Source organism: Phyllopteryx taeniolatus, chromosome 22 (genome assembly GCF_024500385.1).
Source record: "Phyllopteryx taeniolatus isolate TA_2022b chromosome 22, UOR_Ptae_1.2, whole genome shotgun sequence".
NCBI lineage: Eukaryota > Metazoa > Chordata > Actinopteri > Syngnathiformes > Syngnathidae > Phyllopteryx > Phyllopteryx taeniolatus.
Window position 1 is genome coordinate 5024846 of NC_084523.1, and position 27960 is coordinate 5052805.

The 27960-nt window shown below is 41.8% G+C and overlaps 1 protein-coding gene across 1 annotated transcript in view; it reads left to right on the top strand.

The window, feature by feature from the left end:
• nav3 (neuron navigator 3) overlaps positions 1 to 27960 on the top strand; it is a 240426-nt gene that overhangs the window by 26161 nt on the left and 186305 nt on the right. Inside the window, exon 2 of the mRNA XM_061761831.1 lies at positions 22797 to 23208. Within this exon, the coding sequence (XP_061617815.1) occupies positions 23140 to 23208 (69 nt within the window). The 5' untranslated portion in view covers positions 22797 to 23139. The remainder of the gene's footprint in view (positions 1 to 22796; positions 23209 to 27960) is intronic.

Here is a 27960-nt window from a genome sequence, read left to right on the forward strand (position 1 = left end):
CAATTAAGGGTACTACTAATTTAATAATCGTTAGCCTGATAGCATAATTTCCCAAAATCCTTTTTAACGTATTGTCATAAGATCTATATAAAATACCATTATGCTTGATACATTTTTTGTTGTTGTTGATTGATTGATTCTCAGTCATCGAGGTCATGGTTGTCCGCAAAGGTTGAATAGAGGCAACTGGACTTGGATTAGTGTTATTTCTTGTTTTCTGAACACGTTCAAAAATGACACAGGCAATTATTCCATGATAGCTAACGTGATGCTACTTTACCTGATCCCATTTTTATTTTATTTATTTATTTTTGTAGTAAGTATAGAAACAACAGTGAACCTAACGTGAGAACACCACATACAAGATGAATGCAAAAATAGCAGTTTCGGAACGGAACGCTCAAGGGGATTTTTGATTGGAAATGTGGAAAGCCCAATGCCTGTAAAATGGATGGATAGATATTAACAGTTGTTAAATTGCACTTGTATGGCAGTTAATGATTATACTAAACCCATTGCCTTTCCACAGATGATACTAGATTTAAGAGGTGTAATGTAATGTTATAAATGCTCCAAATTGGAGGTGTTCCAATGAGGTTCCACAATATATAGTATACATTGAATCTTGATTGGCTGACCAGAGAGACACAACATTCAAATGTTTCCCCGAGTGCCTTTTTCCAAACACTTTCTATCATCTCCCTCTCTGGCCACATGGATTTCTTTTTTTCTTCAACATTCTGATGTATATCTTGTGTGTCGGGTTATATTGCATGGGAAGATCTGTATTCATGTCACTCGGCCGCAATAACCTTGAGTTGAGGGCTGCACAATTCTATTAACGTCTCAAGATTACCGGCATGGCAACAAGGCCAGAGCGAATCTTGAATGAACATGCATAATTGATTTGATCACATGCTCTTTGACTACAGTCTGCTTAAAATAGAAGTGAATCACTTTTTGAGATTTTGTACTCACACCTTGCTCAAGATGCCAAGGCACAATAGGTCCTATCCATGTTTCCTCATCGTCTATCTGTTCTGACTCGTAAAGATCAGTAAGTAGCGAGTGGTCACTTGTGTTGCACCCCTGTCAAGGTGAACTTATCTCAAACAAAGCAGACCAATCATTTTCCCCATTCGGACACCGTTATTGATCAGAGCATAGATTCAATCAAACAAAATGGTAAGGTCAGTGGAAGTACTTTTAAGAGAACCGGGGACCTTAGGACACATTTTACTTCAAGGAACCACATGTACAAAGAACTAAAAGCTCCTCGAACTTCAGTTGGAAGTTTGGTGTCTGGCATATTTGGACTGCACACTTGAGGAGTTTGTGCTTTTGAGAGGTCCAGGGACCTTTGGGATGGTTTGATTTCCAGGAACACGACTACTATGAACTTCAAGCTTCCGGAACTCTACGTGGAAATGGGGCCTTATAGCTTTTTTCGATAGGAGGAACTTTACCCTGGAACTAGAAGCTTTGAAAGGACCCCTGTGTGTTAGAACTGTGTGTACTAGTTTCAGGGTATCTTATTGGGGCTAAAAGAAGACCCTGCTTGGGGGATTGGATAGTACTGTCAAGAGGTTTAAGGACCTTTGGGATGAAGTCTGCACTTGTGTTCTAGGAACTGTAAGGATTAAGAACTAAAAGCCCCTGAAACTCGATGATGGCTTATGAGGTCATTTTAACGGCAAGAATTTTACCCCTGAACTAGGAACTTTGAGTGTTTGGAATGCAGAAACTATTCTCTACAATAACAACAACAACAACAACTGCTTGGGGGTAGTACTTTTGGAAAGGTTAATCTGTGGTGTAGGGTCTGCAGATCTGCTTTGAACCTTTTATTTCTCGGAATGACCAAGTAGCAGAACTTGGAACCTTTGGCAGACCATTGGGTGTTGGGAACTATTGTCTAAAATTAGTTATGTGGTAAAAAAGATTAAATTCCAGTTACTACAAGAACTAAAAGTACCAACTTATTAACTTATTATTTTTTACCCTATTTTTGGTGCACAAAGACCTTTTTTTGTTAATGCGAAAACTGTCATTATGTAAATGCAAAAGAATTTCAGTAGTTTCTCTGACCTTAATTGTCCTTCTATGTCCTACAAGTGGATGAATGGCACTGAAATAGTGGCAGTATTATCCACCCGTTGCCTGCCAACAAACTGAAAATTGTCGTGACATGATGGATTGATCAATTATGCCATCTAGGTATGAAGGCAAGCTGTTTTCAATTGTGCATCATATATGGCGCTTATGGAAGCTGTGGATCAATAAATGTTGAACCCAGTAATTGATAAAACCCTAATTATAAGTTAACTGAATCATTTTATTGAATTTATAAAGAGTTAACGGAAGCACTTCTTCCATATTATCCCTATAAGCCGTTACATTTCTGAAGCGGTGCTATTGACGCTCACATCCATTTAATTGGCTCTTTATCAACCAATTACAGCCGACGCCATTTGTCATAGAACGCAGGCGTGTGCCACTTGCTGATTTGTGCCTGTTGGAGTAATGAAAGCCATCTGATTGATTCAGTTAACCTCTTTTTTTTTTTGGTGGAGGTCCACTGCATGTGGTTATGGACAGGCATATAAACAGCAACTTTTTCCGCGATTGACACAAAAGAGTTGGCAGCTGATGGGCTGTTTTTGTGCCCAGCTCCTCTCCCGTTTTGTCGTCCTACAAACGGCTTGTGACATACACTCGGCTTCCCTTTGTTCCCCTTTTTTGGTGGAATTGGAAGCAGTGCTAAGGCAGTCACCAGGGAACCAATTACTATTTCCAACGACTGCCTGGTTTTCATCTATTTTTTATACAAGGTACGGCATGAAGGAGCTCTCTCCCTCCAAAAATATGGCTTCTCCTTCTGCCGTCCATTCAGAGGCAAGCGTCAAGAGTGATACTTATAGATATGGAATATCTGCGGTGAGTTTCTGGAGGATGACCTCACCATCACAAAAGTGTTGGGTGCTCAAGTGGAAACATGAAATATGTTCCATTTGCAATGCCTGGTTTGCTTGGGTGTGCAATTTAGAAGCAATAGCCAACCCTACGCCGGAAGAGGCTCATGTCAGCAAAATGCTAATGGTCCACCCTTACTGTATGACACCTACGCCATTGGAAAGTGAGCATGAACTAGGCAACGAGGCAAACAAGCAGGGTTGCGGTGCTTTATTACGGGAATGTTGCGTTGCTATATTTAATGCATTTTTCTCTCTTTCTGCTATAATAGAGTTTTTTTTCGATGTGGGTGTAGGAAGGCTGCTCAGACAATATATTATGTTTTACACTGTACTATTATTCCTGCCAAAGCACCATGCACTGAAGCTGTCAAAAACAATGGCAAATCATGGCGTACTACTACACATTGATGGGATTGTGCAGACAAGGCTATATTATGTCATAAAATGATATAATGATGATATTTAGCAGCTAAGTTTAAGGTCTTGTCAAAAAAAAAAAAATGAACTACTAACTGAAACTATCTGTAAGAAGTCCTACTAAGTTCATGGAGAACAGCCTCCTGATTGTTATAAAGTTAGCTTGTTTGTTTTTTTTGCATTCCAATTGTGCAATCCAACATCTTTACTGTGGAGGTACTTATTAACAGTTTTATTAACAGATGGCTTAACATAATTAACAGATGAAGATTAATTTTCATTTGTTATTGTTTGTCTTTTTCAATGAATTTATTTGGTTTCAGCAATATCCTTTGAAATATATATTTTTTTAATTTGGTAAAAAATGTTTTTGTAAATCATCAATCATCAAGTGTCATAGTTAGGGACCACATAATTCACATATAATGTTGTTTTACAGTATTTATATAATCAGTACAATAACCAAGGTGATTTTTGATAAATTAGCCTGGGTCAGGGTTCAAACGTGGTACATGTTCCTTTTCACCTCTCTTACCAGTCATAGTTGTCATGGATCCCCTTCAAGCCTTTTGGGCTCATTGTTGTCGGCGAGAGTGCAAACACTATTGATTGGAGCTATGATGCGAGTGGTAGCTTGCGTCTTAGTTCATATTGGTGCATATTTCTTTACAATTGTCAACAGATTTTCCTCACTGCTACATATGTCCCTACGGCTGTTTTCTGGACACTTCCTCATCTGTAATCTAGATTGCCAATAGGTTTTGCAAGCGATGGGAAGTGGTCAAGGAGGTTGCGGTTCTCGCCCTGAGGAGTTAGCAAGCGTAATGCCTCAAACAAAAGGTCACAGCCATATTTGCCCGCACTTAATGCACGTGACGGCGTGTAATTGCAATGTTAATGGGCAGGATAATCATCTGTTCTGACCTCAGTCCTGCCGCCTATCTGCTCAAACACACCACAAAACAAACGCTTATTACATGCAGAGTTAAGCAGTTCCCAAGCATATCATTACAGTGGGAATCCTGGAACGTTATTACTGTTTGGAGTATATATCTGACAAAGCCCCGAGACCTCCAATTTACATTTTCTGGCCAGCGCCGCTCCCACTGGCAATGTTGTCAATGCCACGCTGAGTTGCCGCTGGATTTCCGGGAAAGCGGCAACAAATCAAGGCTTTCATGCCAAATTGAATGCATTCATTTTGGGGAAATCAACCCGTTGTTCATTCACTGAAGGGAACTGTTTCTTCTGCCTTATTTACTAGCTCCTCTACCTCTCACTATGATGTACAGTGAATCCCTACTATTAGCAGAGGATAGCAAATTAGGGACCAAGCCCTGCTGCGATAAAAATACGGGAATAATTGACATTCACCAATGGAGGTTTGTAATTGCGTATAGATGTCGGCAAAGCACTTACATGATCATAAAGCATCAACAACGTGTTCCTAGAATGTACACAACCATATAAACCCATCCATCCATCCAGCCATCCATCCATCCATTTTCTGAGCCGCTTCTCCTCACTAGGGTCGCGGGCGTGCTGGAGCTGTCATCGGGCAGGAGGCGGGGTACACCCTGAACTGGTTGCCAGCCAATCGCAGGGCACATAGGAACAAACAACCATTCGCACTCACAGTCACGCCTACGGGCAATTTAGAGTCTCCAATTCGGGGAGAACATGCAGACTCCACACAGGCGGGGCCGGGGATTGAACCCGGGTCCTCAGAACTGTGAGGCTGACGCTCTAACCAGTCGGTCACCGTGCCGCCTATTATTATTATTACTATTATTATTATTATTATTATTATTATTATTACTTGAGGCTTATCTATAGTATTAGCTTGCATACTCGCCTAAGTAACACGCTAGCACAAACTGACATGACATCACACATGCGCAAACAAATATGGACAATAGTAGTTGATGGTATTAGTAGTTAATTTTTAGAACAATTGAGTGAAATCAGATCATTTTCCGCTGCACTCGTGATGATCTGTCATGATAAAGTGTTTGGGACTCACTGTACCTAATGAAGTGTCCAGCGACGGTGTTTCCCGGATATTCCAATACGTACCAATTGCCAGTGTGTGTGGGAAATGTCAGAAAATGTTAGCAACTCACCCTTTTAAACATTACATGCCAGTAATATGGGAAATTGACTTTTTAATGGCTTGTTGTATGCCAATAGTTGGGTCTATATGTGTGAAAAATTGAGACAGTAAACCAATCTTTTATGAGCTGTCTATTTCTGAACAGTTCATGGGCGTGGTCACAGAATGAATTCAACTCAGAAATCAAGGCACCACTGTATTTTAATTAGTACCTTATAGCGTGATACTTGAATAGTTGATCTCCAGAAATTTGAACAGTGCTGTATTTACATTCAGGCGAGTTTTTCCTAGAGACCACCAAAGTCGACAAAGCATGGCAGACACCAAGGAACGTTGACAGGCGCGCATTGCGACTGATCTCATCCTTCTGCGCTCATACTGGGAGCACTGGTACCTCCTTCATCCACAAGATGAGAGAGAACATGCCGCACTGCTCAATTCACAATCACCCCAACCCCCCCAACCACCCCCATTTACGCCCCCTCCTCAACCCCCTTTTCCTCCTGAGACCAGCTCTGCATGACGGCATGCCACTATTTTTAAACATGCCGTCATCTAGATCAGTCTCGTGCACGCCAACCCCCCAACACACACACACACACACACACACAGACACACACGCACACACGCACGCACACACACACACACACACACACCCGAGTAGCCCCACCCTAGAGTCTGCAAAACAAGCGCCTCATGTATATTAAAAACGGGGGGTTTACATTGCCAGGTTTGACTAAAGATGGCTGGAGCAGGTGTGTTTTAACAAGCGCTCCACCTGAAAGCTGCTCGCCTAAACTGCAAAATCTCATTGCTATTCAGAGGTGACAGGCAATGAGCTGCTACGACTACAGGTACATGTGTGACTTCACTCAAAGTACTCACACACGTGTGAAGGAGGAGGGAGGGAAAAAGCATGAGGAGTTCTTGGATGAGTTGTCATTGTTGTCAACATCCCACTTTAATATTCAAATGAAGCTGCAATAGAAGATTATTCACTGAAAAGAGACTGGTTGTTTAGCGCTAGCTTGGTTTATTTTTTCACAGGGTTAGTAGGATTTGATTGCAGTAGATTACACACCTTGAATTTGCAATGTTATTCAAATTCAATTACTTTTTAAACATCTTTTCTTTTATTTGACTCTCACTTTAAGGGAAAACTAAGGAGTATCACACAAAACCTGCTATTTACTTAATTTAATGACATTTTTACTTTTCAATTTCTTCTCATCTTTACTCATTTTATTACTGCTTTCTTTACGCAATGCTAGTAAAGTGACAAGTATTCTTCTCCAAAGCTGGCAAAAACGGCGATGGTTGTCTTCGATAGCTCAACTTACTGCAAAGGACTATACTATAATGTAGCTTACTATAATGAAAAGCTCAATAAACTCTTTGCGTCCGTATGTGTTGTAGGTGCGGCGATGATGAGTTATATAGCTGGAAAGGGGAGAACGGGTTCAAATATCCAATTAAAGTGCTTTATTGCAGAACGGATGGTTTCCTTCCACTTGCGCTCTTAAAACCTTTTTTTTTTCTTTTTCCTTCATATATCATGCCTTGTAAAGGTCTCCATTCAGGCAACTTCTTTGAAGTATTTTGTTTATTTGAAAGTGATCCGAACATAAGAGTTGAGTGATTAGAGTCCCGAAGGTGTCATTGTGATCTGCAAAGCCGAATCCTACCTCCACCTTTAAGTGGGTGGCGAGTGGGTGCTGGTAATGATGCCCATGGAGACCGGTGGATTTAACTGGTGAACCTTGGCACTGGGCACGTGTACCAGGCTCGGTATCACAGACCCCATACAGCTCATTAACTCACAACGATACTCCTCTTACTAATAAACCTGACACCTATTATTTTTCGGAAGGTTTTATACAGTAAATGTCGAAATGGGAATCTTTTAGGGAATATCAAACAGGAAAGAGTGAAATGTGAGTGAGATCTATGCTAATACAGCAAGACCCAGGGGGCTCGTAGCGTATTGTATAGTGGAATATATTATATTAAACCAAGATGAAATATTATAGGAGAGATTTTACGAGGAAATGAAGCATCTTTATTGAACAGCTTCCTCCACACTGTAGAAAAATGCGCATTAAGGAATATTTAAAATAAAAGGCAATATTTATACATGCCTTTAGGACCCCCCCCCCCCCCCCCCCCCATTGAATGTTAATGTTTGGCGAAGCCTTTATATAAAGGCTATTTATTTTTGTTTTGGCAGTTATATACCGTATCTCGATTGGCTTATTCGGTCCGCATGCCTTTTGTTGCCTTTTTTCCATGTGTCAGATTCTGAAGACTTCCCAGCGACATTCAATCGGAATGCTCATCTTTCCTCTCTCCTGAGCTTAATAGTATCCCCGCCCCTTCTTTGTCACATCAAACCATGTGCACCGGTGGCCCTTCCAGTTCAATTCAATTGGCCCCAACAATTCTGTTTCCCTCGCTTCCTGGGGTTGAAGGCAATTTGATTGCTTGTTTTGTGTTTCTTTTGTGTTGTATAATCCACAGAGTGAATCGCCCAAAAATAATTATATGTTTAAATGCAAGAAACAGCGAATCTAAGCTAACCCTGTCTGTGTGCTTGCTCATCATATTTACTGTATGTCCCCCTCAGACCCGCAGCCATGCGTTTGAAGTCTGCCCGTGCGGGCTGTTTTTATATGGATTAGCATAGGGGCAATAAATTAAGTGGCATGGCCATGCATGGCAATTTAATTAGGCTGCTTTAAAATCAAACGTAAATTCGCCCCAGCACCGGAATTTAATTTACACCAAACTAGCCCTTGAGCTGTTGGTTTTGCATGACAGGCACGCTGACACACATTTCCGTGTCATGTTGTAGCAGACGTGTGCTTACGCCGAGTATTATGTGCTGCCACAAATGTGTCATATTTGTTGACGGAAGCGTAACGTGTTCGATCGTGGCTGCCTTTTGTTATTATTGTCAGCAAAGGAATCTGTCGAAAGCTGCTCTGAGTTTTCGCAGCTAATATTGGAAGTAGCTTTGTGTTTGGCTTTTCACCCTTACGCACTGTTTATTTGTCATACACACAATATTCTGAAAACAATTGTATCACATGAGGAACTACAGCGATACCTTGAGATACAAGTGACCTCATCCACCCGCCCCACTCTCTCAGAAGCCTGTCTCATTTCCCCGGCTGCCGTGACACGTATCACGGGGCAAAGATCGTCCGCCGGAGTGGAGTGAGGCTGCACAATCTCCACAAGACAAGTGTCACTGTGTTGATGACAGACGGGTCTGAAGGGCCTCGGGGACTAAACTGGAATGATCCATTCATGTGAGTCAATATGGTGCAATTCGGCAAGAAAGCTTTGCTGTGTTGGTGAAATATTCTTACAGTAAATATCGAACGCACTCAACCATTATAAACCCAAGTTCCATAACTAAAAAGTAGTAAGTCTTATTGAAAGGAGATTTCAACTATTTAAAACAGTTCCCAAGTGTCTTAATTTCTATCATATTCTTTTGTAAAAATACCCCAAATATAAAGAAACACACCTTTAGAGTATATCCTCTTTTTCTAGCCTCACTGAAATTAGCCTGTTTGCATGTGCTTCATCGCCAAACCGCTGAATTACACTTGTCAATTAATTTGCTGAGCAGACACATCGTTGTAAGTTCACCCTGGATGTGTGAGAGCCAGGGACCTAACAACAGTGGTGCTTTGAGATACAAATCTAATGGAAAGTGTACGTAAATTATTCCAAATTTCTTTCACCCCTTTGTAAGCCTGCCTACACCATTACAAATTACATTCATCGTGCTCAATATATTTTTTTAAAATAATAATTCACATTATTCTTGCATACAAGTATGTATATTTACATTTCAAAAACCACCAGCGAGGACTGTTGTCTGCCATTTGTGGCTTTTTAAATTGACTAAATAAAGGCTAGTATGGCAACATCTACCCTCCTCCTCCATGAGGTATTTAAGGGCCATCTTAAATTATTCATCAAATGGGTAATTTTCTTTATGTAGCTTTTATTGGCTTGTATTTGTTGGTTTTTTTTTGCTTGTGACTCCCACTACAATTAAAAAATGTTCCCATGTGTGGTTCCCATCCAGCAATAAATTGTTCCAAATTTCTCAGCTTCATGCTGTAGGTTTTTAGACTTCATTTGGTTAAAGACACTAGTGGTTTTTTTTTTTTTTAAACTCCCATTATGCTGTGTAACCTTGGCGCGTAACCGAAGCCAGCTCTCATTACCGGTTAACTGCAAAAAACGACGTCTTTAACGCCAAGACACTTTCTCATTTTCCTCTTCATTAACTAAAGGCAGGGCATAATCCGGCTCATAATTGAATGTCTTTACTAATGTTCAACACTGGTATGCAACACAAAAAAAGCAAAACAGGATTTCCACTGCTGTGTTGCTCGCCTTCCACCAAGGGAGCCAATTTAGCTCATGCCTATGAATTTATTCATATGGATTCTTTCCAGTTTCTCCCCTTCATGCATAATAGTGTCACCCTGATCTTTGGAGTGGGAGGGGCTGAGATGGAGGCCTCTCTGGGAATAGGTCCTCTTGTTGCATATGCGGCAATCAACCATTTATTATATTCTAGTGGCCTTAACGGCTTCTAAACACCGGCCCATCCCCCATGAATCTCATAACCTCACGTCTCCCTTTGATGCAATTGTTGGAAAAGAATGCTCTAAATCATTCCTTTACCCCACTGTACAGTACTACTTAATCATTTCTTTGCTTTCTTCCACATTACTTATGAATCTTAGTACAAGATGGAAGCACAGAGTGGTTGTGAGGCTGTTGTAATGGTGCAGGAAGATTGATGGCTAAAAGGAGAATAGAGTGAGTCAAAATAAATGGATAATTTAGTTTTGTTTGTTTTGAGCTTCCACTACATTGCATGCACTGGTATAGAAGTACTGTATTGACAATTTATGAACAATTTATTTTCTTTTTTAATGTTTTAATACATTCATATAGCTCACTAATTATTTACATTAATATTTTTATTGAGGAGATTATTGAGATTATCATCTAATTTACTATGATATATCTATTTAAATCACTTTACCTTGTTTAGTTTATCAATCTCAGTTTGTTTTACTACCCTTATGGTTTTTCCCTGGAAATAAGCGAAATACTACATAGATCATTAACACATTCACTGCCATTGACGGCTTTAGAAGTTAAACAGCCATGTTAACTGGGAAGGCTGGCAGTCAATGAGTTAACATCATTTCTATTTTTGGGCAATGAACTTAAAATTATCCTGGCATTGCTTTTATTCTTAATATTGATTGAATTTAAAAGCTTTAAAATTTAAGCGACAGCAAGCAAATTTGCATCTGGAGTCTATTTGGTCGGTCCGTATTCGCTCCAATTGAGTTAAGCGCTTCACATACATCCTGATCACACAACCCTGCCGTGGACAAGCTGTCTACTTTAATTGCAACCGACGTACTGTGAGGGAACATCTGTAAGGCCACCACCGGTGTAGAAATGCAGATGGTGAACTTAATTAGTCTGCGGTAATCGTAGACACACGCTATGTCGGCCATACTTTGTCTTCGAGAAAGTTATTGCCCTGTGTCGACCTTAAAACCAAACTCCCAGAAGCGCCATTCTCATTCTGTTGACTGGAAAGAAACCATATGCAAAAGAGGCGATACAAAACTGGCAGTCACTTGAAGCAAAACTGGCAAACAATCCAAATTTTGACTGTCACCGGAGTTACCAAAAATGATCATGATCAGACTTTAATCAGTTTATACTTTTCAATCAAAGTTATGCACCAAATTTCATCACAGATGGTACAATTTTTTTTACCCGTGTCCAATAAAATGGACTTTTTAGGTTAATCAGTGTGTGGTAAATCAAGGAAAATGGTGGAAATCTTGAAATTGTGATTTTATACTTCCTGTAAATGTGGGTGGTGGTTGAAATAACCAGAACTGTTTGCGTGTCCGCCACATTTGGACAGATTCCCAGCGATAAATACATTTGTTGGCCTTTCAAGTGTAATGGAGGAATCTGGAAACAGTGAAAGAAGAAAACAGTATATGAATGATAATACATAGAGATCAGAGGGTGCCTTGACACAGAGTTGCACCTGCAAAAACAAATACCTGCAAAAATACACTTTTCCTTTTATGTGAAACACTGATTAAAGATGAATCATCCATTTATTAATGCCACATAGACTATTAACATGTTTTGATATGGTATTGTAGTTCATTTTCATTGCTGACATACTGTAGCTCTTGAAATCCTACCTACAAACTGAGTTGTAGAACCTGGTAGAAACGTGGTTTAACCCACGCCTATAACTCCTTCTTCAAAGGGTGATGATTGTCTGGTTGGTCATTTTTTTTTATTCCAGCAAGGGTTTTTGCTGACCCATTTTCCTCACAAGACTCAAATTGTTGGGCTCAGATATACAAGACTCCTCTGTTGAAAGGTTAACATCGTCGCTTCTTCACTAGCACCCCTTCAGTGAATTAGTAACCCACTAACCTGACCCCCACAGCACTGTGGATGCCGAGAGGAAAAATCCATCGTCCTCAAGACGCTAATTCCATCAAATGCCCATGAACCCTGACCCGAGCGTATGCTCACCCGTGTCACGGAGATGGATTGGCAGCAAATGAGATGTAACCACACAATGGGGCGCTGAAGAGAGCGTTGGGCGATGATGCAAAGTCATCAATCTACCCCCCCGCCACCACCACCCCTCCTTGCTTGTCGCTCGTGACTGCCTATTATAGGGGCGGCTGGCCTTCATCACGTGAGCTGTCTCTACATGATGTGGTTATTAATGCGCTTGGTCATCAGGCCATTCTTTGTGTCTGTCCACATTCTCCTCTGGCAGCCGTACAAAGATGCCATAGAACACCAGTGTGGGAATGAATGTGACAATCCGCAATTTGGAGATCTTCTTGATGCACAAATTAAGAAATGAAGAGCACACGCGGTTCAGTCAGCCAGCATGTTTAAGAGTGTGAAGAGATCCTCCCTGGATGTTGAACAGCTGGGGCCTGGGTGAAGTATGTTAATGGTGTTTAATTAACACCAGAGGTTAGTCGTGTCCCAGTCGTGTTCCCGTTCCAGAAACGATGAATGGATAACTGCTGCGGGTGATGACTTCCTCTGCGGCCTGTGCTCTAATAGGGACAACTCCCAAGAGACCATTCTGTATTGCCGTTATAGTGATGACAAAGACCTTTGTGTTGTTGACTTGTTGGCGGGTGTCTGATGCTGGGGATGTAAATGCACTTGTTTATTTGAGATTGATGAGGCGGTCCCTATTTCAGTTGTCTTGATTAGGAGTGATTCTTAATAAGTAATGAAATTAGTACTTGTCATTGGCCCAGTTGAACAGTGGCTCATTTGTATGAGACAGGACTGCCCCCTCAAAACAGGAAAACAAAAATTTGATGTGGCGGCCCCAAGATGAACTCTCCAGGGACCTGATGCGCTTAAATGTTGATGGTGCCGAGGCTCCCTGGAGCTTTAGAATATCATGTGTTGAAAAAGGCTAAAACAGCAGTGAAATATTGATGCGTATGTGGCAGATGATGTCTATGTATTCAACAGTATGTCAATATGTAGTGACAGTACACCCAACTGGATGGGGGGGGCAATGGTCACGTTGCCGCTTGTGTAAAATTAAACTGAACCTTGGCAAACATTACAAGTACAAGTACTGCAAATGTATTTAATTGTGCAGCAGGATAAGTAACATTAGTCTTGGCTCTGAAAGCTGTGCTTTTATGCACACCTTGGTTCAGGTTATAACCAGCTGGCATCTCTCCATGTCCTCATTCATGGCCACAATACTGGTAAGCAGGGAACCGGTAGCAATAATGGAAGAAAAGGTCACTCGCAGCTTGTTAATTGGGTTTGGCTCGTTTCTACCTCAGTAAACATTGTCCATCAGGGATGTTATCGGTGCTGAAAGCTGGCTGCTAGATTTCCCCTTTATTGTCTTTCTGCATCGAGTAAACCTTTCCCATATTATTGCACCGGGAATTTTACAGTCCAGTGAGCTGAAGGAGGAAGTCATGTTGACAATTTAAGGCAGTATACATCTCTCAAGATATAGCTGTGCTGTGATAAATAATGATTTAAATATTCGCTGAAAGCGTAGCTATTCGTGCTGATCCGTTTACTCTTCGGTGGCGCCAATAACGACCAGCGTGATGGAAGATTCTGGTCATTGGCTGTAATTTTTTGACTGAGGATCGACTATATGCTTCTCAGAATAATTTTTTTAAAATAAAATGGCCAATAGGAGTACTTGATATTTTTACGGGTTGCGAAATAGTGACATATGTCAGCGGCATTGCTTTTAAAGTGCCTTCTTTTTTTAAGTAATGTTGTAAGATGACTTTGAAATGATATTAAATTGTTTTATGATCAGAATTTGGTGTACATTTCAGTAGAAGTACTTTTATTTTTCGTTTTATTTATTTATTTTTTGATTCATAGTTGTCATAAATACGTAACGGTATTGTTTACAATTGTTATTATCCTATTGTGGATGTTAAAACATTAATTATCAATGTTCATTGAGAAAATGTAATCTGAATTAGCCTCTTCTGGGGTGTTGGTTATTTAGTTTAGATTTCTTTGATATATTTTATTTTATTTATAGTTGTTATTTCATCACCTGAGTGGTTCTAATGTTGGAAAAATACCTTTCATAAGAGAAACATACCTGTTGTCAATACTGGATAATATGATGGAAATGGCACATTTTATTCATCAGTATTGTTTGCCAGGCCCTACATATTCTGCGATTTATTAATTCATGTGTTTTATTCTACTTTAAATTGCCAATTTAAACAGTTCTTTCTGTTCATTTGTATTTGCTTTAGTATGTATCTCCATGTGATTGTTTCTACTTGGCTGCATTACACACTGCAGCGAACTGAAGCTACTCTGCTGGTGTGCTCCCCATCACGATGGTTCTACTGGCGCCTCGGTGCTCTTTGTTCCACTTCAATGGGGTGTGTGCTCACGTGCGTGTGTGAGGATGCGCCAGGAGAGCATTTTGAGGATGGGTGGGATCTCTCCGTTTGCCGTCTGTCAGTTGCCGTGTTTGATGTTGTTGATTGGAAGCCTGTGTGGCATGTGTGTTTCAAGTAAAGAACAGGGTGAGGATTGTGACAAGTGTGTGGGAGTATGCCATGGTGAGACACTGTGATGTTGTTCGTATAGGTGTGTGCTTGAGCAAACCACCCAGCCCCTCCCTTTATGTGCAACTCTGGGGACTACCATGTTCATTATTCTTCCTTAAAAGAACCATTAAAATTTCATCAGTGCAATGCAATCTGTAGCAGGGTGGGGGGCAGGGGTTGTGTGTGAGAGCAAGAAAAAGAGAGAGAGACACCCTCAGTAGTGTGTGAGGGAGGGAGGATGCTGCATCCTCCTCTCATTCACCGCTGCCCGCCTTCACCGCTCCTCCTTTTTTCCTCAACATCCATTTCTTTCGGTGCCTCAAATCCCTCGCTGAGAACACGCCGATGCACAGATTACCACTTGTCTCATGATATGAGGCGCTGGCATCCCCCCCGACTCCGACTCCCCTCCCTCCACACCTCTCTCGAGCCGTCCCACCTCTTTCTACTACTACTACTACCACCACGTCACCACTGCTGCCCCTACTCCCACTCCCTCACAGAGGCAGTGGCACACGTTTCCTTAGGCAACAGGATGCAAGCGTTTAGCATCTTGACCAGAGAGGCTAACCAGGTGTGCTTCCTCTCCCTCCAGGGTTTGGATATGTGATGTCCAAAGGGGCTGGATGCATCCGGGAATTTTGACTTTTTTAAACAGACTGAAAATGTAATGGTAAGTTATTGTCTCATCACGTATAATGCCTAACTTGTTGATCTACATGAAAAGATGCTTATCTCTCTCTTTGGCTGTGCTATTGACTGGACAGTCGCTCATTAGTGCTGCACTTTTTCCACATTGATTGAGGTTGTGGTTATTTTAGAGGCTGCCATTGATGAATTCCCCCCTAACTACTACCATAAGCAGCTTTATTTGCCCACCGTGGTCTCTCAGGTTGCTCTAATAGCACTAATTCTCTCCTAATTGGGCTTTGCCTCAGCCGTAGAGGCTCATTTTGCTTTCTGAGCCGCTGAAAGCCGCAGATGAAAGAATTAGCGGAATGACGGCTCAGTGTGAAAGTAGGGTGGACTGTGTGTCTGGAATGAAAGAGAGTCGAGGACTCTTTGAATGTGTGAGCATGATATCCACGGGGCCATCTGCGGAGTTCCCGTGTGATGGATGGAAACCGTGGCAGGGTGTGTGATGGAGGAAGAAGAGGATGAGGAGGAGATGCAGTCGGGTGGGCGATGGTTTTACGAGGAGAAAGGGGGAAACTATCTTCCCTCATGTATGTGTGTGTGTGTGTGTGTTTGTGTGTGTGTGTGTGTGTGTGTGCATGTGTGTGCGTGCGTAGCCGTACATCACAGAGTGGCTAATGGAATACGGCGGACTTGAAGGGTCCTCGGCTCCCTCCTACATCTCGACAACTCACTGCGCCCTTTCAAAACCATTCCGGGTTGAGTATTAGTATGTTCATAATCATTTTCATGCAATTGGATGAGGAGCAGTGTAGCCATGACGTTCTACTGGTTGAAATGTGTATTCTGACATTTCAACCTTTTTTAGCACCGGCAAAACTTCAAGGAGTTTGTTGGAAATATTCAGCAACACCACTGTACAGCTTAACTACGGTAATGCTGTATTCAGTCATTCTCAAAGTGTGATTGGCGTAACACTAATGGGACATAAAAAAAAAAGTCACAACCCAAGTACAATTCAGTTGTATTTAACGTTTTAGTAGGAATAATATTTTATTTTATTTGTAACTTAACATGTTTTGATATTAATACATTGTCGAAAAGTGTCTGTAACGTGTCAAGACTAGTAGAGATTAGTGATTCTCAGTGTAGCACTCGTGCCACTGGTGGTATGCAGGCTCCCTCTAGTGGTATGTCAAAGGAAAATTAATACATTAATAATGGCTAAATTAATGTTCAAACTCCATAATGTTACAGTGGTTTAAGGTTTTTTGTATCCAATAAAGTGGATTTGTTAAGTTCAGTTCAGTTGTATTTAACTTTTATGACTACTATTGTTAAATAGAGTTCAGTTGTGCTATTTGACTTCTATAGCCGTCAATGGCAGTGACTGAGTTAATTGAATTGCCTCATACTGTAGCCACACGTCTACTCCGTAAACAACTACACTGCAGCTCAGCCCCTGCTAATGGACATCATGATTAGAAATATCCATTTAGCAGTGGGTTGTTACACTTGTTAACTCATTTGAAAGTGTGGTACTCATGCCATTAGTGTTTTTATACCTTAATAAATCCGACTGATCAAAGTGGTGTTTTTGCACTTGTCTGCGTTGTTCATTTCCTAAAAAAGAAGACAGACTACTGAAGTTGTACTTTTCTAAGAAATTATTTAAACTGTTGTATTCTGTTAACAATGTATTTCATTTTATTTGAAACATTATTTTGTTTATTTGAGACTATTTCAATTATTGGAAAAACCTACTAGAGCATCTGAACTTTATTTGGGGTAAATCAGAGGCTCTGTAAATGCTCAAAGGTGTGTTTAATATGAGTTTGAATGTGAACGGTTAATTCTGAACAGCCACATCCCCAGATATAAGAGGGTGTGCACACTTATGCAACCACATTATCTCAGTTGTTTATTTTTCACTTGCCCTCTGGAATAGATTTTATTTCATTTCAATTGATTTGTACTCTCATTATTTTATTATCACATAAATACGGCATTTTGACAGGGGTGTGTAAACTTTTTTTTATCAGCTGTATTAAACTTGATTACTTGACGGGGTTCCTCTTTGTCAACCTCATGTTAATTTTGACTGTATCAGTGTCCTCAAAATTTCTCTGCGGCGATAGCAATAATCATGGCAAACGGCCTCTCGTAGCTACATAGTTAGGCTTGATGTGATATTTATTTTATTTATTTATTTTTACACTCTCTCTATTCAGGAGGCATATAAAGCCTGCATATGTTACCGTCACACTTGAACGGTCCTAGTAGCGCCGCATGTGTTCAAAGAGATCCAGTCTGTCCTGTCGCCGTGTGTAATCACCACTTGCGTTTCGCAGAATCAAGCCGGCCCACCGTTTTCACGCCGGGACTGCCTGTTGAGATGTCCCCCCCCCCCCCCCCCCCCCCCAACCACCCACCCATCCCCCGGTGTGAGCAGCAAGAGATGATGCATCCTGCAATCAATGCTTGCAACGCCGTTGTACTGCTATCCCTCATTTCTGGTGGGGCTCGGCTGTGATTTAGTGAGGGCCCCAGAGGCTCAATAACTCGCGTGGTGCATCTCTGGGGGAGGTGTTTTTGCGTGTGTTTTTTCAGTAGTGTATACCTGCATTTCCAGCCTGTTGGGAGAAAGGAGTGTATGCAAGTGGTTGAAGAGTGTTTCTACATAAGAGCGCCATTTCAATCCCCCATCCAGTCCTCAGGAATTGGGGTGCTGCAATCACACTATGATGTCAACTCCTGTTATTTAGCGTGACAATCAGTTTTACTTGACGGGGCGAGGCGGCGTTCCCCTCAACATCCCTTTGCTTGTAGCGGCCATGTAAATTGAGCTTTGTGCTTTATGTCAGTTTGCCAATTACAATCTTTGTGGCTCTGTTGGTGATAAAATAGGTTGATGTAGTGTGAGAGTGTCGGGCTCAAGCAGCATTTTTCAACAAGGCTTGATGAGTTTCATTATGAACCTTTGACCCATGTTTGGTACGTACTCTTTGACCATGCATCATGTTCAACACAGAATGATTGGACACCACATTCCAACGTGCTGTAATTCAGCCTCCCAAATGCCTTAATGCATAATTGAGATATCACACTCCTGATTTTATCTCTCCTCTGTGTATTTTCCCTCCATAGTCAACTACAAAAGCTAAAAACCTCCCTCGCACTGCCCTCCCTCACACTTTTCCCATGATCTTCCCCATCCTCCCGTCTCCCACGATTCATCACATAATAAGATTTGACGTTAATCCCGACACAATATCACAAGATTACGGGCTTCTGTATTTCCCCGTGCAAGCGCCGCCGTCGGCTTTGGCGCATTGAGCGGGCTTGGCGGGGTGAAAGCACATTAATGTAATCTACATGTAATTGGGTGGTAATGCAGTTTGTATGCAGATGACTGGACAGTCAAGAAGGGCGTCCTTTCCCGTCCCCTTTTCCATTCTTCTTGTCAGATGATCCTGGCGAGAAGATATCAACAATCCAATCCCATGTAAGAAGCGATGTTTGGCAAGCACTGCTTTACCATCCTGACTTATCAGTCCTGATTAATTCCTCCATCAGCAGCAAACATTTTGTCAGGGAAACAATAAACAAGGAGGTGCCAAAGAAGAAATTTGTTGGAAGCTGCAACCCGGCTCGTTCAAGCTAACGAGCTGCCGTCTCTCGTGTCAGCCTTCACCTTCACAAAAGTGATTAGTCAAGTATTTGGATTGGCATACGCCTTCCCATTTCCTCCCTCGCTTCCTGGTTGCCGTGACAACAGGAAAAGCCTGGCTTGCGTTGCTCAACACCAATTAATGCAGCTCGCCTGATTGATTTGTATGTAGACCGGGAGATAAATGAAGATGGAAACTGCACGGCTATTAACATCTTAACTGGTTTTCATTAATATGAAACTCATCTTACAAAAGGAGTTAATTTAATGATTCGTTTACGGTGCTGTTGTCTCCTTTTATGCTCCGGCAGTTAAGCGCTTCCACATTCCCCCACCTTCATCTCACCTCTAACCTTCCTCTCATGTCGCTTTTTTTTGTTGTTTTCGCCTTCCAAGGACATTTAGTTTTTTTCCCACTTGCCTGTTGTGCAGCAGCGGGTCTCACCAAGCAGGTCGATCCAGACAAAACCTGCTGTAGGTCTCAATATAAAAATGTGGCCCCTCACTTGTGATACAAGGCGTTTGATTTATGAACTGTTCCGAGCCTACAGTAGTTACACACAGGGTGGGAGGGATTAAACTCTTGCAGTATGTCCTATATTTTATGCTGTTACATTCAGCAGAGTCTCCCCTCGTTCACCTTCCTTCATAAAAGTTCTTTTTGAAGTAACATTCACACAGCTGAGTATTCATCTCACTTGGGAGAAGCCTTCAGGGTTTAATGTCCCTCTATTGACTAGCTACAGTGTTTATTCCCAAATACGACGTTGTTCACATCACTTCGTGTTGCAACTGAAACAGTTTAAACCCTGCTGCAAACACCATGGGAAGGTCCTTATCAATCTGCTTAATTTACGGCAATTCGGTAGATACGCTATACTGTGTGATATTAACTGACAATTGGTAAAAAGCATCTCAACACACACTTCAGTGAAGCACTTCTCCAAGTGTTAACATTTTGGCATTTGACATTTGAAAACCCAACTTCCAGGACCTTAGCGCCGAATGTTCAATGGACGGATCAATTTAGAGATGATTTTCGACTTGCCTGTCTCTAGTAAGTACATTCTGTCAATCAATGTCAGTCATATTTTCATTGACTGTGATTGTCACTTAAGCCGGGCGCATATGTTGAAAGAAGCCATTAGGGCCTGATAGTATTTTAATGCCACAGCAAGACGTTCGCCACATTTCACCTCTGACCTGTCGAGGCAATCATTTACGCCACACCCATCCTGCCGCCCTCCTTGCCTCCCCGAGGAAATCAGGCCAGATCTATGACCGCCATTTACATCTGGGCAAATTAAAGCGGCGGTGTATAGTTATTGCCTCGGGCCTCATGAATCAAACTTTATTGACCAGTTGGAGAGTTGCAGACACTCGTTGAATACCAAGTGCCAGGGAAAGGCCACTGTTTTGGGGGGGAGGTGTGCATGGACCATCTGTGGAAGATTCTAGGTGGGATGGGCAACGCTGAGCACCAAGCAGGGATGAAATTGCAGTCTGTGTTTCTCATAAATATGCTGATCTCCTTTCCGATAGGAGCGTTACGGCACATGTTAATGCGACCTTAAACAATAAATGCAGACATGTATTTGCCAAAGATATCGCAGGGATCTTGTCTGATTTTATCGACCGTCGTTTCAGGAGAAATGTTGCATTTTACAGTCATCTAATCATCACAGGCATCCAATTTGATTTTCTATTACATTTCACATACCAATATTGTCACCACAGTAGCTATCATAACGCAATTTGTCAGGGCTGTAATGCAATTATGGAAAACACTATTTATGCATGATACATACATTCACCAGTCACAACATTAGGTGTGCTTTAAAATTGGGTTTTCTTTTACAAAGGTATCAATGCTCCACTAAAGCCAAACTGTTTTGTTTTGATACTTTATTGGAGTGTTTTACGACCATTGTTGAGCCAAGGCGCACATGTTTGCATTAGAAAAATCTCATGGCACACCACCAAACAAAAATGTTGCAAAAGGTACACCCAGGTTAATTGTACGTTCTGCCTATGTCGTGGGAGAGCATTTATTTGTAGTCACTATACATTACTGGTATAGATAGTTGAACAAATACACATTATTCACTAATTTCTCGTATGGCTGACCACTAATTTCTTTATGACCAGCAGTGTTCAATGGGAAGGAAGTTCTTCCATTGCATCTACTACAGTGTGTTGAATTGTTGTGGTCACGGCTAAGATTTTCTCTCCTATTCTTGTTAGTGCGTCCTTGCCCTTTTGATAAGGACACGCTGTACCTTCTGTTGCTTGTCAGGAAAGGCAGATGGAGAAGGGCCCCTGAACTCTGTGGCCTAAATTTCAGGTCACACTGTCATTCAGTGGCATTTAGCCCCTTCTTGTCACAGACCAAGTAAGCGGTTTAGTTTTGCTTTAAGGACCCGTTGTTTAATGTAGAATGGTTAATAAAAGAAAAGTAGAAACATTTGCTCTCATCCAGTTGAAATGAGTTAAATAAATCCCTATCCAATTTCTTGGAGGAATACAGTGGTGTTTTCAGCCAAAGTAGCACTTCTTAGAGACAGCTTGCGCCAAAATCTGATATTTGCTCAATTTTCATAATTACTGACCGCAGCAATTATCCCCCCATGCATTATCGCTTTCTGTTAGAGACCACCACGATACGCACTGTAATAGAATGGTATCTATATTACTTGAAAGGAGAACTGTTCACACCGTATTGCCAGGAGCTAACACTCCTGGCCAGAAATCTCAATAGGCCTCGAGCACATGACGCACACAAGCTCTTTCCTATGAATTAAGTCTTTGTTGGCAGCACTTACTTGATTGCCCTTTACTGAACGTGTTGCAGTGTTACACGGTACTTGAGCTGTTGTGGTGTTTAAAGCGGCTAAGAAAGCTGTTAAGATCTGGCTGGTGTTAAGAGAGTGTTGGATGTATCATCTAATGGCCTGGCAGTGGTCATCCAGGGAGGCTGCTCCTTATATTGACTGGCCTTGCTTAATTGTGTTACTTGGAGGGATTATTGGAGTGTTTGATTGGCTAACTAGGCTGTACTGCAGTGTAACCAAAATGGATTTCTGAGAGAATAATCATGTGTGAAAACAATGTAGGAGTGTGTATCACAAATATGAAGTTGTTCTTTCTCTTGCTTTTGCCTTGGGTTTCTTTTTTCCCACTACAGCAAATCATCAAACGTTCAAATTTGATGCGTAAAATATTTTGTGTATCGGAAACTAAACCAAAACTCTGTTAGCAATTTTTCTTTCACCACCAAAGACTGGGAGTTCTCAGTGAAATATTACATTCATATTCACCACATGTCCTTCATTGCTGGGTAAAGTCAAGCTGGTTTGGCCTTCAGTTCACACAAGTCAGCTTGAATGGCAGACTCTGTACTATGCCAGATGCAAGTAAATCGAACAGACAAGTTTAACCCTCATGGAGTCCAAACAGAGGCCAGCCACCAATCCTGCGGTTCGGTTTCCACTCTTGGACCCTCAGAACACGTTTACCCAACCTCAAAATGACTCAATCCTCCCTCACAGAACTGTTGGTGGAAAATAAGTTTGGATCGACGAGACAACAATCGAAATCAATCAGTCGCTTTACAACAGATGTAGTTGAAGCTTCTCCCACTCTCTATCTATATATAAGCACCATGGCAACACTGGCTTTGATATGCAGATACCCTCACATTTGTACTGTGGCGCACTGAAGGGAATATTGATTTTTCCGAGAGGCAGGGAGCATTTGCATTAATTGTATCAAAGGCTGTCATGTCTCTCCTCTTTCCACAGACTTGGAGGGACTCCTTGTTGGAGCCAGGGATGTGGACGACACTGTGAGGAAGCTGCACCGAGACCTTCATGTGAAACTGCACAAATAGCATCCAGAAAGAAATTTACACAATGACACACTCTTTATAACTGACCCGTCCTTGAGCCGTTCTTCTCCAAAGCCCCACCGTGAAACGTTCAATTCAACTCTACCAACATCCACCTGCCATGGATCGCCTGTGTCCGGTGGAAGGCACGAGCCGGACACAGGCCTTCGTCGGCAGACTGTAGCCCCTCCTGATTGTCTTCAGCTCACAATCCCTGTGATTTTCATCTTGGAATTATAACCTACTTGGACCCCGGGATGGATGTACCAGAAGCCAGCAAGCATGGCAAGAAGTCAACAGGTCAGAAGCTGGAGGACCAGAAAAAGGTAAGCAAACATTTCCTTCCTCATTATCCGCTGCTGTTTGTATGGTCCGCTTGACTTTTGCTAGCGTAGAAGCAGACAATGAAAGTTTGTTGTCTCGGTTTGTTTCTGCTTTTGTATAAATCCCTAAGCGAACCCTTGCTCCATATCTCCCAATACCTCTTTATAAAGACAAAGAAGGGGGGCAAGGTGTTTTTTCTGCTCCCTCTCAGCGCTATCGGTCTTTCATGTGCGCTGGTGGCAAGGCCTGCTGGGAATATACCGTACATTTACTTTTGTTGATGCTCATTTTACGTGAAGCCCTTCGGGAACAGGGAAGAACCCAGTATACCCACAAGACAAATGGTTGATCTATTTAGCGATCTTGCCTCTGCTCATGGCCTTAGAGAGATAATGCTGAGCTAGAGGTCTAATGGGAGCCAGTTTTTGTCTCTCAATCCACTCTGACCCCTAAACAGGTAATCTCAATCTGTGATGACACTGGCAGGATCGATCGAGAGGGATTCCCGCTGAACTTCATTCATTGTCTTCACAATGTGGGAATTAATGGCAATGGCAGTGGTTTGCAAGCTCCGTGGCCTTAATGGCCAATTAAATAAAACAAAAAGGTTCAGGGCCAGGTTTCGTCTGGCAGCTGTCACATTGCCGCATTCATATGCATGCATAGACTGTGTGAAACATACAGACGCCATTGACCTGATTGCTGTAATGATTGCTTTTGATAAGACTGGTAAAGCCAGAGGAAAAGGCGCAATAATACATCAGCACTGACATTTGTAGTACTACCAGGACCTCACACAGACCTGATGTGGGAGGGGTCTCTTTTTTCTTTTTCACCTCAAGCCACAGGGATACATGTTGCTGCTCCCAGGTAGGAACATGATATATCTTTTTTTAAAGTAGGCACATGCAGATCACTGCGTTCCTTTGGTCTTATTTCTGAGTCATTCTGACACTCAAGAGCCCAAATGCTTCAGAATTCCACATTTAGGAACCTTTCAAAATACTCTTTAAAGACCTCTTACGATTGCGCTTTTGCTGGGAGATAATTGAACACCATATTCACAGACTGTTTAACCCTTTGAGGATAACTTAATGCATGCTAGATTTTGTGCTTTTGAAGATGAGATTATGACTGTGTGAACAGTGACATCTACTACGGGTCACTTGGCTCAGCGCGGCAACAATTTTGGTTTCAATAAGTGGTCAGTGCCACATGTAAGCTCTCCCCAGTTTCGCTGTTGCCTTCGGCTAGGAGACGAATGTGGCTGAGAGAAAGCAGATTTTTTTTTTTAATAATACATCTGGCGTTGTTTTCGTGGTTGAACTAGGATGTGGTAACTGCTCAGCTTGATAGGTCGAGCCCCTCTCAAATTGAAACGTGAATCCGTTTAGGATTTTCCCACAGAAGTTAAGCTGTTCTGTTCTAATAGTACTGGGTGTGGATGAAATGGGGTGACAATGTTGATTCCACTAGATAAAATACTTGAATGTCAAAGGTGCTCCACTTGATTAAGCTGCACAGTTTGTCACACTTGAGACAGATGATGCTACCACCGAGTACATGGTTTTACTGTCACAGAAATGCTGTAAATTTTTTTTCTGATATGCAGTTTGTAATTATCCCTGCAGGGTATAAGACTCTTTGGAGCGTATGTGTGGCAAATTTAAAAAAGTTCAGATTCCCTAAATTGTAAACTAATAGTGCTGAAAAATCTTTACCTTCTCTTCCTTTCTGTGCTTCAGCATCTAGTTCATTGTGTGTGTGTGTCCCCCCCGACCTGATAGATAACAGCACTCATCTTTAGGTGGTGATTACAACCAGACCGCTCACCAGACCCTCCCAGGGAAAGCATTGCACAGTGATTGGCTGTGAATGGCCAGCCAGGGGATGTTGCTGTGTTGCTAAGGCGTCTCTAGGAAGTTTTCATTAACCAGTCACCCATGAGCAGCATGTGCTCTCTTGATAACCTTTTGTATTTGGATATCTTGGCTACTTCAGTCACTGCTAACCAGCATCTTACTTGCATTAAGACAATCCCACCGGGAGCAGCCTATCAGTGAATGAGTGAATGAACAGACTCGACCCCCATGGATTCGAACATGAAATAGTCTGTCTCAAACTCCTGGCGGGCAAAGCATGAATGAATAATTTAATGGTGGACCCGTTCACATTTTCTGGATTTAATGCATACCATCATATTACTGAGCACATGTTGAAACAAAGGAGGACATCCTTGTTAGTGAGAACACTCAGCATATGTCATCTAAATAATTAACCTGACACACTCAAAGGCAGATGCCGAGTTGTGGAACAGCACCTATAGATCCTCGTGCACACAGTTGATTAAACGTTTAATTACTAAGTAAATCTGACCTATCCTTTTAGTTTTATCATAACGTGCATTGGTGCTGAACAAGATAAATTCAGCATTTTTGTGCTCTTGGTAGCAAAACTCAGAAGAGCAGGTAGCATTCTCTCCGAATACAAATTGCGTTGAGTTATGTTAGCATTCTTGGGTAATTTACATTTTTACCAGGGGTGGACTGGGTTTTATTTATTTTCTTAAACAGCATTATTTGATAAATTGCGAAGAATAAAATGACTCCAAGAACGACTCTGAGGCTATAATGAGCACAGAGGAGATGCCATTATTTTATTTCTACCCAACAGAGGAAATTTGAGTGGCCAAAATATTGTGGTTTTTTTCCGACTTGAAAATGACAATTTAAGCCTGAATAATAAATCAGCATAGTGCAACACCAGCTAGGAGAGACACTGTCAGAAATGGCAATACAAGGTGTCCCAAAAGTCACTGTACAGATTTCTATTTCATTTCAAGAATTATTTAGACAGACATGAGGCCATCAGCATTTGACACCTTAGGCTTTGCAGTTTTTGTAAGCATATCATTCACTTGCCCAAGGTTCCCCAATTGACATTGGAGCGGTCTTGCAAAATTGCCACCTGGAGAGAAGTTTGAGAAGATTTATGGCCGTCACACTGTTCCAATGCTACAGTTTACTTCAGGATGTTTAGCATCAAAATCTTCTGTTGAAGCCTTTGCATTCTTAAGTCAGTGCTAGTAAAGCTTTATGACTCTGAATCAAGCTTTTGTAGAGTTCCAGTGCAGCCCTCTGGATAGAATTGACCTGGCTTTGCGAGAACGCCTGCTCTACGAGTTCATTGTTTTTATCAGTGGTGGCAGTTGCAGGTAACAGATCCTGTTTCAAGAAACTTGCCATGGAAAGCGTAAATTGTACTACATGGAGTAGTGTGACAGCCATGAAGCTTCTAAAACTGGCGCTGAACTGCCCTCAGGGCCAGAAAAGCATCTTGCTAAGTGGCAACTTTGCGCCAATGTCAATTGACGAGCCACGGCAACGGAATGATAAGCATACAGAAAACTGCAAAGCCCAAGCTATCAGATGCTGCTGGCCTCACGTCTGTCCAAATGATACCTAAAAAGAAATAGGAAAAAAAAGGAAGTGTAATGACTTTTGGGACACCTTCTATTGTGGCATATTCAAAACATGACCCAGTAATATTGCTGTGTTCTGTGGTGTCACATGACCACCTATCCAAATCACTCAGTGGTTGGGCAAAAATAAGTTGTTTTTGCTAGATTGAAAAGTCAGCCAACACGTCAGTGCTCTCGGTCCATTTGGAGTGGCAACAACCCTGTGAGAAGTCCACCGCGGTGACCCCTTCGCATGCGTACACAGACACACTTGGCTCGGCCCGACATGTCGGCAGCTCATTCCACATCAAATTAGCGGGTTAAGACCACCAAATTAAGTTGGAGGGGAAACATGTCATAACAAGACAAGCGTGGCATTCATTGAAACATGCCTCTGTGGCATGTGATGAGAGGGGGCTATGCATGGGTCAAGTTAACCAACACATGCTAATGACTGTGGGAGACAAAGGAATGGAGTGGAAAAGTGACTCGGGGAGAAAAATGAACTCTGTGACACAACTGGGGAGAAAGCCCATCTGCACCCCGCATCAGTACGGCTCTGCAAATACTTCCACAGCTTGATTGCTTCTGTGTCAGAGACTCCCACTTGTGTAGAGAAGTCATCTGCCACATCTGATCCATGCTATTGTTTTGTTTTGATTTGTGCTGTGCATGTGATCCAAAGCTACAGCTGCTATTCAATTGAAAAAATATTTCTACAGTAGAAAAATGTGCACCGTGTTCTTTACACAGCAGAACAAATGACTTGGCTTTGTTTAAGCTTGCGTTGACCATAAATCTCCTTGCTGGCTTTAGGTTTATTGGACATGCTGCGTCAACCTTTTCCGCTATGAAGAAGGAATCATCATTTTAACGTAGATTTTTTGAAAAACGAACTCTCCCCAAAACAGCCTTGTCTAATTCACATTTGCCCATTTCTTTCAAGCGTCCCAAAGCAAAATACCTTGGCGTGATTTCAACATTAACCCGCCAGAATAGCGTGCATCATTTTCCAGTGAAGAAGAAAAACATTGAGTTATGCTGTCATTCTAATATGTATTACGGCTACTTTCTACTACATTAATGAATGGGATTCAGCGGAAAAAGATTTATGGTGCAGCGTGTCCAGTAAATCTGCCACTGAATTGAAGCGTTCAGATTTGAATTTAATATACACGATAAATACTGTTCTGATTCTGGTTAAGGGCCACCCAAAAACAAATGCTTTTGTAAAGCTGTAAAACAGGGCTCTCAAATAATGGCTAGGAAAGTTGTGTGTGATTTAAATGCGGTT